The sequence below is a fragment of the Notolabrus celidotus genome, chromosome 2, assembly GCF_009762535.1.
Source record: "Notolabrus celidotus isolate fNotCel1 chromosome 2, fNotCel1.pri, whole genome shotgun sequence".
NCBI classification, from domain to species: Eukaryota; Metazoa; Chordata; class Actinopteri; order Labriformes; family Labridae; genus Notolabrus; species Notolabrus celidotus.
The window spans coordinates 17,348,790-17,361,167 of record NC_048273.1 but is presented as its reverse complement, the minus strand read 5'-3'; the positions used below and the strand labels follow the sequence as shown (position 1 = coordinate 17,361,167).

Sequence of the window (12,378 nt, the reverse complement as noted above, 5' to 3'; positions counted from 1 at the left end):
GAACTGAGAGGCTGCATATTCTCTATAGAGCCTGTATTAGTTTTTTCCAGCAGATATCAAAGCTTGGCCTAAATGATGACTAGAATATGTTGCAAAAAGCTAAAAAATATATATGATTTAATAGGAGTTCTAAGCTACACTCTCCTCAAGAGCTTTTTCCTGATTTTTGGCCAGGATCCAGTCTGAGGACCACCAGGGATACAGGAGCTTTCCAGGGTACTGCTTTATTTAATCTTTAAAACAGTCTGGCATAATCTTAACTAACTGAATTGCAGAGGGAAATTGATTTGACTTTGGGAAATTTGATTTGATTCTGTTCTCTACACATGTTGGTTTGAACACATAAAAAGACAATGGAAGAAAAAGACCATGACACAAAGCATGTGTAAACAAATTTCAGTAATAAAATAAACCAATATGAATGCCCCTTTGACATTATTTTATAATGTTAAACGTTAGATATTTAAGCTTTTGTTGTTTTAACTGCTGACAGAGAAAAGACCTACCAATACAGACTTTTGCGGCCCTTATGGTTCAATATATTCCAAATCTCCACGGCCCTCAGTCTCAGCACTTGCTCCCCACAGGGCTGTGTGCTGGGTCCCCTGCTCTACAGCCTCTACACCCACTACACCCACGACTGCGCCCCCACCAACCATGGTGACACCATCATCAAATTTGTGGATGACACCCCGGTAGTGGGGCTCATCGCTGGGGGCAGCGAGTCCGTCTACAGAGTGGAGGTGGAGCAGTTGAAGGGATGGTGCAGAGACAACAAACTGCGTCTTAATACGACAAAGACAAAGAAGCTCATGGACTTCAGGAGGAAGGAAAATTACATCCAGCCCTTATTCATAGGCGGGGTCTGCGTGGACAGGGTGTCAGACTTCTGCTTCCTGGGAGTCCACATCAAGGAGGACCTGACCTGGAGCACAAACACAGCTGAAGTGGTGAAGAAGGCCCAGCAGAGACTTTATTTCCTGAGGGTTCTCAGGAAGAACAACATCCCTCAGAAGCTGCTGGCGTCCTTCTATCGCTGCTCAATAGAGAGCGTCTTGACCTACTGTCTCTGTGTGTGGTTTTCCAGCTGCACAGTGGCTCAGAGGAAAGCGCTCCAGGGGGTCATAAAGGTGGCTCAGAGGGTCATCGGCTGCCCTCTCCCCTCCATGGAAGAACTTCACAGTTCCTGCTGTCTCAGGAGATCCCAAAACATAGTGCAGGACGCATCGCACCCTGGTCACAATTTTTTTGAACTGCTGCCTTCAGTCAGGAGGTACAGGTGCATGAAAAGAAGGACAAATAGACTGAAAAACAGTTTATACCCCACAGCCATCACTGCACTGAACGCTGCTAAAACATAAATTCAGTCCTGTGATATCTTGCCTAAGGGAATTGTGCTATGACTGTCCAATGTAGATGTATGTGTGGGTTTTGTCTGTCTTGTTTTCTTAGCACTTGTTTTTTTTTTATTATCTATTGCACTGAAACAAGATTGCACTTCATTTCGTTGTACTTGTGACAATGACAATAAATATATTCTATTCTATTCTATTCTATTCTATTCTATTCTATTCTATTCTATTCTATTCTATTGTGAGGACAATATGGTATAATTGGGTTTTAAAAATCTTGTAATTATATATCAGGTATTTTTTGTTTACATTTAACACATGAACTATTTGATTAGGGATATTTCAAATTTAAACAGAAATGAAGACAGTGTACTGACTGGGACATTTTATAGGTTGAAAATACATTGTGCAATTACGTAAGGGTTCATCAGCTGAGAAACTGTGAGCTATGCTGATGATTGGCAGCTGATATACTTACAGTATTGTAGCTGATATATTTATGATGCACAGTATGTGAGACTGATATCAGCCTCTAATATCTGCCTGGCTCTGTTTTGGAAAACAAAAAAAACATTGTTTAAAGCAGGTCAGAAATAGTTTCTATATTTGACATCAATTTAAGCAGTAGATACTCTCTTGAAAAAGTGGTTGAATATAAATCTCACTCGTAATAGTTCATTTTGCTGATGCCAAAAAAATATTTTGGACAGGACCAGCTTGGGGTATAATGGTGGAGATTAAATTCCTTGCTCAACACAGGGACTGTTGTAGAACAGAGAAAATCACATGGAGCCTGAGTTTGCATTAGGAATGTATCTGAATCTCTCTAGACTTGAAATGTGTGTTGTTCTTTCTGGCAGCATTTTTAAAACACTTCCCCAGTGTTCAGTTTCACACTCTAGGCACAGTCTAACCTCTTGAGTTTTTGCAGTGGGGATTTTCAAAATAAATGCTTGAGTGTGTTTTAGCTGATTTTCTGGGTTTAGTGTTTCGTGGAGTAATGAAACAGAGCTGTGAGAAGCACAGATGTTTGGTTCCAGGAGAGCACCAGTCTACTCCCTGCAGAGGAATGCCTGACTGGCACAGGGGAACATGAAGTACTCTTTTCTAATAAAACATAATCACATGTTGATGGATTGGACATCATTTTATTTCCATAGTTAATATAGACATTCCATTAAGAAAATCTTGTGTGAAAAGAGGTAAGGCCTCCCCCTGTGCAGAACAAGACATGAGCAGTGAAGCGGGTGCTGGCTGGTGTTCCTTTATATTGATGAAAAAAATGGCATGCTGTGTGAATAGAATGGTCCCATGCCTTTGTCTTTGAAAATCTTAATATTAGATAAGCAAATTTTTATTTATCTTTTGGTCCCTGAATTTAAAGAGATGGTTTAACCTTTAAGAAACAATCCACACTAGTTAGAAAGTCTCAGAGTACATTGCCAAAGTATCAAACTAGAAAATTATTAAATATTTGATGCCCAAAGAAACAGTTGTCATATATACATAATATATACATATATATTGCAAAATTAAAAATGGAAAGTAATAGAATGATAAAATAAAATAAAAATTGAATGCAAAAGGCACCCTGTAGGTAACTTTCTGTTATTTATTGTCAGAGAAGGGACAGCTAGCTTGAGCACCTACTGACACATTTTATTAGTAGCCTTCATTTTTACACAATAGATATAAAAAATGAAATAGCAAACTAAGGGGCAATTATTTCAGCCCGTCATGGAGTCTGACCTTGCTCTGTAAAATGGTAAATCTAGAGAGTTTACAGCCATGCTATTTATTTTGTGGAGCTGAGCTGAGTCAGAGTAGTTCTTTTAGCTAACTGCTAATGCAAATGTTCTCATTTTAATGCATGCTGACATGCTGTCATAGCAACATGGAGTTTACTAAGTTCGACCCCTAGCATCTTCTTAATCTTAATCAAGCCTGTAAGTGTCCTCTAATAAGCTAATTAGCGTTAATCACAGAGAAGAACTTTGGCTGGTGGAACCTTGTTTGATTTCCAGTCATTTGGTCTGAAGCATTTTTAATAAATGTACTTCACTTTACTTAAAAAATGCTTATAAATACTTCTATTAGACTGAACTACAAAGGTGGCTTTAAAGTCAGATCAGCATAGTAAATCCTCTTAGCTTCTGTTAAAACCTTCAAAATGCTGACAGGAATTAATGCGATGGAATTACTCCTATGACTGGGGGCACACATTAATGAAATATATCATCAATTCTTCACGTTTTAAGCAAAATTTAAGAAATCTCAGCATTCCATTCAGCTTATTGTCTGTTTTTTCAGCTCCTTTTTGCCTTGTTTCAAAGATTAGTTGAAGTATTCCCCCCTGCATTGTATCCCTTCTAAATCCTTTCAGGGACAGTAAGATCTCTTGGACTGCATGTTCAGCAACTGAGCCCTCCAACATCTCCAGGAGGCCCAACTATCCCCTCACACATCTCACGCTCTCCACCCCCTTAAAGTGCAAGACATTACCCCTCCAGCCCCACCATTCATTTCCACAGTATTTCTTTTATTTTTGACTGCCCACATGTTTGCGAGAGCATGTACCTTGACAGAAGATATTTTAATCGCAGCAAAAATATGCAGAAAATGTATCAGGCACACAAGCCGACCTGTAGTCATGTGGAAGGTATGTTTTTGCAGCTGACATTCCAACCTGATTTCTTGGGTCAATTTCTTGAACAGTTAACCCCACCTCCAACACACACACACACGCACGCACACACGCACACACACACACACACACACACGCATTCACTCACGCACACACACACACGCACACACACGCACACACACACACACACACACACACACACACACATGCACACACACAGGCACATATAAGTACATTTTCACCACAACCTCACCCCTCAGTGCATAGACAACATACTTTTACTTCCAGATTTTGGATATCTACTGCCAATGGGGTCATATTGTTGCCTTATTGTCTGACTATTTCTTCATTCTTCCTCTAAATGTTTCAGGAGTGAAAGGATCGTTTGTTCACATCAAATCTGCTGGACCACAGGAACCGCAGACCTCTATTGATCCACCCTTATTAAATATGTCTATTACCAGTCCCACATCACTGTCTAAAGCAGTATTTTCCTGTATTAAAAGTGACTCACTGCTCTAATATGTTCTTAACATTTATGATTTTCCAACGCATTTAGATTAATGAAGTGTGATGTATTGTTTTTGATTTCTGAGATTTTTACTTTGGAAACACTATGTGTCTCAAAAACGTAACGCAATATTTTATAACATTAGTAATCCAGTTGGATATAATATATGTATACAAAGTATGTTGCATTCATGTGTCAATTTACTTTGATACCGGTTTGTGTTCCTCCTTGCAAAGAGCTGGCAAACATAAATAACTTGGCTCCATGTCAAAAGCCTGTCTTACTAAACCATCAACTATAAATGTCATTCCTTGGTGTCAATCCAACAGGAATAACTTAAGGGAAGATAAAAATTTCTCCACACATCGAAAGCAGCATCAATCAGTCAGAAACAAATGCAGCCTCAAGACACACTACATTTTTATTGACATTCAAGTTTGCTTATTAGTTGTCAATCTGGGCAAACTTGCAGGAACTTAACAACCCAAGAGGGATAACATATATAGAAAAACGTGTAATATGTCTCTGGAATCAAAACAAAGCAACATAGACAGCACCAACAAATAAAAGTGGTCTATAATAAAAAGCAAAAGGATTTTTTTTTTTTTTAGTATGACCTGATGGCCTCTGGAGTTTGACTGCAGGACTCAGAGTCAATGTCAGAGCCTGGCTCTGTTATTACACGTCTCTCATCTTCGGGAAATGCATTCAATTCAGCCAAATCACAGTGCTCCAGTTGTCCAGCTCACTCCTAAGAATTTGTTTGCATTTGATATAACAAGAGTACCAAGAACTCATGGCGGCAAGTTTTCTGTATTATCAGTACCCAGCTATGCATCCGCTATTTAAGGGATAATGTATAGTGAATGGGTGGTTACATAAATCAGAATCCCCACAGGATAATCACTATCCCCCCTAGATCACTATACATTATCACCAGTTCCCCAACTACCATCTAAGGACATACAAAAAGTTGACACAAAATATTAATTTAAAGATGATTTTATGGATGACAGGAATATTTAGGTTGACATTTCTGTCCTCATTCAACTGCAGCTCTCCTTATTCCTGTGGCTTGCAGTCGACGCACCTTTAAAATAAATGAGGCAAATATCACGACTTTTCACAATCTTGCTATCATCAAAACCGCTTACAGTTTAAGTTACTTTGTAGCAACCGATGCACTCACCAGCTCTGCTGCATTGCAGGACAGGACCTTGCTCTATTATTCCCTATCAGAGATGGTTAGGGCCCAGTAGCTCCTCAGGCTCACATCTGTGCCTGGTACCTGTAATTATTTCCTGCCTCTCGGGAACAGCCTTAGACAGAAACTAAGAATTTTTGCTGCAAAGTCAACAGACAGAGGTGAAACGCGCCAGACTCCTTTCCACAGACCGATTTGATGTGACGTGTGATCAGGTTGTCCCTGGCGTTTCTTTTGCTGTTGATAATGAATCACTGTTGTAGTGGGGTTTGACCTGTTGGGATCAAGTGTTTAATACAGCCATGCAATCAGTTTTATTAATGTGATTCTTTATGTGTTTCTCCACTTCTATTATAATGAAGTTACACTGCATTTTACTGATGAGATCTATGTGTTTTGGGTATTTAGATGAGTAGATTGTCATAAGACAAGGGAACAAGCAACACAGTCAGACTTTAAATATTTCTTGGCAAAAATAAGTTTGAATGGAGCAACATATAACTGTGATAAGTGGTGTCTATGATCATATAATTTGTACCAGGCCTGATAAAATAGATGGCTCCATTGTTGTTATTAATCAGCAAGGCATATGAAAGGCTTTCAAGTCTTAAATGTCAACACTGAGATGTGGCAAAATTTGTGTATTCAATCAGGCATTGATTAATAACTTTGTGCAATGTTTCATTTGGTAGGATGATCCAACTTAGGCACTTCTGTCATTTTTCTCTGTCACAGAGTTGGTTCAAAGGAATATCTCTCTGAAACAGATGCAGGCCTAAACAAGTTCACTGTTTTTTCTCTTCATAATCAGGTCCTGATGCTGTCTTCTATTGAAACCTCTTCGTAATGGATGTAAATGATCAACTCTCAGAGCCTCCAGCTTTTTCTTGTGGTGTTCAGTTATGGAAACTAAATGACAATTTTATTATGATTTATGTGCAGGCAGGGAGTGGCTGCAAAGACATAAAGGAAACATTTTTCAAACATCTGAATCACTTTATTGGACAAATTTATTACATTCACTTTGTGCCATAGTTGCATTTGCACAAGCCAAGCCATGAAAAATATAAAAAAGAAAACAAAGACTGGAATAATGTTCAGAGATTGGTTTCGTATTGGCTGTTAGACTTTCAAGTTTGTTCTGTAAATTGATACACCATTTCAAAAGAGGAATGTTAGATTTGTCTTCATTTCGGCTGCCATTGGCTTAGCAGTTTCAGCTTGCACACCCCATGTACAGAGGCTATAGTCCTTATTGCAGCAGCCGCTGATTTGACTCCTGTCCCTGACCATTTGCATATCTACTCCCACTCTCTGCTTCCCACAATTCCTTCCCCTTTTCAGCTAAAGAATACCCCCGCACTGGCCAAAAAAAGAGATGTCTTAATTTTTTGTCAGGGAATATAATATAACAGCTGTCATCAGGAAATTTGAATAAACACTTTAAAACCAGCTACATTACAGGGTTTGAAATCGAACATTCAGTAGTGTGACAACAGCACAGAAAAAATATCACTTTTGATGATACTGCCATGAGTAGAAGCATAAAAAATTTAAACAGAAAGAGACCGAGGAGCAAACCTTGTGGAACACCAGTTGCCAATAAAAAGCACTCATGTTAAACATCTAATATATTTTTGGGGGAGATTAAAACAGAAGATTAAGACTAAATAAAAATATAAGATAGTTAGACCTAATAAACAATGAAATATGATGCATAAAATTAAGAGAGTGCAAAGTAATCACTTAAGAAACCTTTTGAAAGACGGAACCTAACTAGCTTCTCTGAAGCTTTGCAGAAGGCTGTTATAATCTATTACAACATTTATGTAACAAGCATATTTATATAGAACAAGTTAACATACACTGTATATCTGTCATCTCTTATTAACTTTTAAGCCATGAATCATTTATAAATGTCATTGGGAGTTAAGTTATAGAAGCAGTTTCTGATTATTTCTAGGTGTGTGTCATTTTGTCTGGAATTCCACAGAGAACACAACTCTGCTGCAACTGATCCAAATGCACAAGCCAGACACGCCTCTTGTTCTGTCTGTCAGTTTCCACTACTACAAAACACAGCTGCAAAACAGGGTTAATTGGATGCCATTTAAAAATGTATAATTTTACATGTTATTTTTTAGCCAGGGTTGATCATTCAACATAGAGGGCTTAAGGCTGATTCTATTTTTCCATTTCACCTATAAAGCTGTTTCAGATCTGAAGGGGAAAAATGCACCAACATTAAGTAAAGATTCAGGATAAAGGAGGAATTTAAAGGATGTTAAATGAGACAAATGAGGCTTGGCACCCTGGGTGGAGAGGAAGGAAAGGAGGTAGAGAGAGAGGTGAGATGAGTGTAAAAGGAGAGGAAAATGAGGGTAGGGAGTTTGGCTGCGTGTGAGAATGACTGAAAAATGGATAAACAGAGGGTGGGAGGGAAAGACGGTAAGATAGAAAAAGAGAGGTTGTGGAAGTGAGTGAGTGAGAGATGGGCAGGGAGGTATAAAGAGAGGGAGGGAGTAATATAAGAGAGGCAGCCATAGAGGGAGAGGTGACAGAGTAGATTATCCTCCTCTCCTCTCCTCCTCTCTGCCAGCCTCATCATGTTCATGCTGCAGATGTTGACTGTTATCTCTCTGACTGTTATCCTCCTAGCTTCTGTGGAAGGTAGGACACAACCTTACTTACTGTTTGTGTATTTGTGTGTATGTGTGTGTGTTGCATGGCATGCATGCACCCTGCAGGTGGACAGTGTAGCAAAGAGAGCGATGGCGAAGACAGAAAAAGGAGAGATGAGGGACAGAGGGGTAGCAGCAGGGATGGAGGCATGGATGTAAACAGAGGGGCAGGAGGATGAGCATCTGAAATCACACAACACTCACAGAAAGAGAGCAACTGTGTCAGAGCTCAGTCTGTGTGATGTGTCATCTTGTCTGTTTTAATGAAATTTTGTGAAAAGCGCTTGAAGTGCGTTGATGTGCCTGAGGATGGATTCAAAATTATCTGTGGCATAACAAAGCAGCACTGTCCTATTTTACAGCTCCTGCTGCTTCCATCACACTTTAATTTGTTTACACATTTGCTTTGGATGAAAAGGCATCATGGCACACCCTCCACACAAACACACATTCCTCCCCTCTTTCTCTCACTTTCTCTCATTTCCCTGCCATGCGAGTATGTTTTTGCAGCACAATGGGATGCCATTGTAATTCATCTGACATTCTTGTGTGTACATGTGTGTCCATATGGGAGTGTGTGTATATGTAACTATAGGGCATGTGCACATTCTGCAGAACTGATCATATGTTGCTGTGTGCAAAAGCTGCCAAAATACTTTTCAGTCCTTGCAAACATCAGAATACTGACTGCAGTATTTAAAACCAGGATAATGTGCAGGAAATACAAATGCAAAAGGTCTCTGTATAGCTAATGCCATTCTGTCTGAAACTTTTGGGGTTTATATAATGTTGTGTCAGCTGCCTGTGCTCACAAAAAACGATTTCTACTCTGACATAACCAGGTACAGGAAAGCCTAAATAAAATAAAAGGTGTGAAATATAAGGAATAAGCCAACTAACTTCAATCAGCTTGACAAAAAAACGCTTTAATATTGTTCTGTCAATGAAATGTCCCTTTGTTTCTCTTTGCTTGTCTCTTTTCTGTCCCAGGTAAAGGTGTGCAGATGCAAAGAGATGTCCAGTGCTGCATGTTGTACTCCCAGGGCAAGGTGCGTACCAAAGATGTGTTGCGGTTTGAGGTGCAGACAGAGGGGCCGGACTGCAGTATACAAGCCATCATGCAAGTATTTCAACTATCCACTCCTGGAGCTAAAGAGCACACAGCAATCTGCAGGCATGGAAAATATGCCTCTCGTTAGAAGAGGGCAGAGCCGGGCTGAGAGGCATTGTCATCTTTCCAGGTCATGTTGTTATGGCAGGGCTCGGAGCTGTAATTGCCAGGGAAGTAAGAAAGGAAATATGTGGGAATAACAAGGCATCTGAAAATACCTCCCGAGCCAGCTGAGCCCTGCTTCAGCCAGTCAGTCAGAACAGCAGGGTTTAGTTAAGTAAACCATTCTGCATTGTGATACCTATTGTTTCCAGCAGGTCAGAGAAATCTGATGTAGCTTGAGGAGCTTTTTATGTGGTCCAGTTAACAAAAACAGAGAATTCCTGCAAAGGAGTTTGAATAGTTTCTTTAAGTGCTCTGTATCTCAATGGTTTCCAGCCTTTTTTCTCCAACTTTTCTTAATTTTGACTACAGTTTCTGTCTGACAGAACAGAAAGGCAGTTCTGTCAGACAGAAAAACCTAATATCACGTGTTTTACAGCTTCTCCAGTATTCTTCTTACATCTTTTTGATTACCTGGGGCCCAAATCATCATAGTCTTTGCTTCACCTAATTTTACTGCTGAACCATTGATTATTCCAATGTTGTTCTTACAGCAGGTAAAAAAAAAACGTGGCCTCCTCTTCGTGCAGCAGTACCTGCCATCATGTGTAATAAGTATTGTGTTCTTTTTTATAGTCTTTACACAAAGAAGGCAGTGAAATGTGCAGACCCCAGGGACAGGAAGGTGAAGAGGTTGTTAAGAAAGCTCCTGCAGAGACAGAGAACCAAGGCCCACGGAACCATGTGGCTTCTTCCTCGTGACAACTTGCCTGTCATGTCAGAGGTTGGATAAAAGCTGTGCTAGGGTTACAAGACACAACTACTTCAATGTGTATTTCCATTCATTAACTTCCTCTTCTTGTTACCATTAGGACAAGAAAGATAACTGGGCTGTTCTCAATGTGGAGTGATGGAGCACAATTAAATATGGAGGAAAACTCATAGTCATAAGTAGGTATTTCAACCATCAGTAACATATTCAATAATGCAAAGGTACATCACTTTAATATCTCATCCCATATTTTCATGTTCTCTTTTACAGGCCAAGTTAACTTTCAGCAGCTTGTCATCTTTATGTGGCAAAGCTTTGCTGACTCTCCAATCGTCTCGTGTGTCTCTCTCTATCTACACTATCTGTCTCCCTGGACCAGACCCGGGCAGCAATACATATTTAAATGGCTTTCGATATTTAAACATGAACTGTGCTTGAAATGTTCCCAAACACGTGGCTGAAACTGAGGAGTTTTTACTTGTAAGATAAGCAGAATTGGTTTTTTTTAATGGCTCATACTGTTATTTGCCAGGATCTGCCTGGAAGTGTCTCTCTCTACAACAATATTACTTCTCGCGGCTGATGTACAATCAGTGGGAAAGGTGTAAAAAAAACAACAACAAATCATCGAGTAGTGATATTTATGTTGTATATCAGCAAGATAATCTATGCTTATTTGTGACTTGTATACTTTTAGTAATGTGTAATGACACTGCATACAATGCAGACTTTGACCTGATATATCTGACTGTTAGGTGAAAAGTGGGATCAGAGTTGAGAGTTCACCTTTTCAATGAGCAAATGTTCCTGATATTTTGCCCACCTTGCATATTAACTGTTTCTAAACTGAGTATGAAACTAAAAAAAAGAGGTCCTCAGGGATCTACATTTGTCAGGCAGTTAACATTTGTCTTCTTCATCAGTAGTCTGTCACCAAACTATGCCAAAGTATTCATGAATCAAATCATCAAATGACAAGGCTGTTAAATCCTAGAGGGCTCAATTGTGTGAGAAACACAAAAGCATTGTAGAAGAATGCACTGTATGTGAATTTTATAAAATAACCTTCAATAATACATGGAACTGCCTCTCTGCTTTTTTCTGTGACATTTTGTGCCTGAGTGGATGTCTTATTTACCTCACAATACACTTAATTTAGACATGCTAGCATCCTACATGTTTCAAAGGATAGCTGTGTGGTAGGTACTTCACTTTGGTCCTTTCTTGAAAACCTCACAATTAGAATGAATGTGTGTTCAGATATTTTTCTGAAGGAATCAAAACATTGTAATGATCACTATTTTTCCTATTCTAGATTAGCTATGCCATCATTTGCATTTTTTGCTATCAGTTAGGTCCATGGTCAGTTCTGGTTTTTAGTGCTAATTAGCTACTTTTAGCATTATATTCATTTGTGGTAATAATCTATAAATAGGCCTTTGGATATGTTTATATTATTTATTGTAAATGTTGTGTTAGTATTGAGAGTAGTCATTTTAACAAGCCTTTTATAACATGCAGCTCAAAGCATCAAAGCATTAGTAACCTCATAACTGCTAGCATGGCTTCAGCAGCCTCTTGTTTATCCGCTGTTTTAAGGAAGCTCAGTGTCACAGCATATAATTCTAGTTGTTGAGGGGGTTACAGGTCATGTTTTAAATGAGTATTTAATTGAATTGTATCTACTTCAATTGTTTAAGACAAAGGTTAATCCACAGTGATGGAGACCTTGCTGGGTGGTTTATTTCTGAGTTAGGGTGTTTCAATACAAAGAAATATTTTCATGCTGACAAAAAACATAATGTGAAGTGTAGCTTTAAAAGTAGTCAAATAAAAACATTCAAATCAGCTGTTTTACTGTATATAGTAGTGCAGTATATACTGTTATGATTTCAGGCTGTTTGAAACTTTCCCTTCCATATTCATTTGGTATGAAATCTCATTTTTCCAAGGAGAACAGCTTCTAGACAGGAAAACATCCTCCACCAGGGGTAGCCACAA

General features: G+C 39.0%; 1 protein-coding gene across 1 annotated transcript; it reads left to right on the top strand.

Moving 5' to 3' along the window:
- Window positions 1–8,262: 8,262 nt before the first annotated feature.
- Window positions 8,263–11,446, top strand: ccl44 (chemokine (C-C motif) ligand 44). The gene is made up of 5 exons (XM_034701509.1): window positions 8,263–8,381; window positions 9,383–9,512; window positions 10,242–10,389; window positions 10,478–10,556; window positions 10,648–11,446. The coding sequence occupies exons 1-4, from the start codon at window positions 8,318–8,320 to the stop codon at window positions 10,514–10,516; spliced, it is 381 nt and encodes a 126-aa protein (XP_034557400.1). The 5' UTR covers window positions 8,263–8,317; the 3' UTR covers window positions 10,517–10,556; window positions 10,648–11,446.
- The last annotated feature ends 932 nt before the right edge of the window (window positions 11,447–12,378 follow it).

Bases quoted from the DNA above. Each gene is read 5' to 3' on its own strand.
- ccl44 (XM_034701509.1), top strand. From the start codon at position 8,318: ATGTTCATGCTGCAGATGTTGACTGTTATCTCTCTGACTGTTATCCTC. The intron at 9,513-10,241 runs GCAAGTATTTCA...TCTTTTTTATAG, and splicing joins TGCAGTATACAAGCCATCAT to TCTTTACACAAAGAAGGCAG. The intron at 10,390-10,477 runs GTTGGATAAAAG...TGTTACCATTAG, and splicing joins ACTTGCCTGTCATGTCAGAG to GACAAGAAAGATAACTGGGC.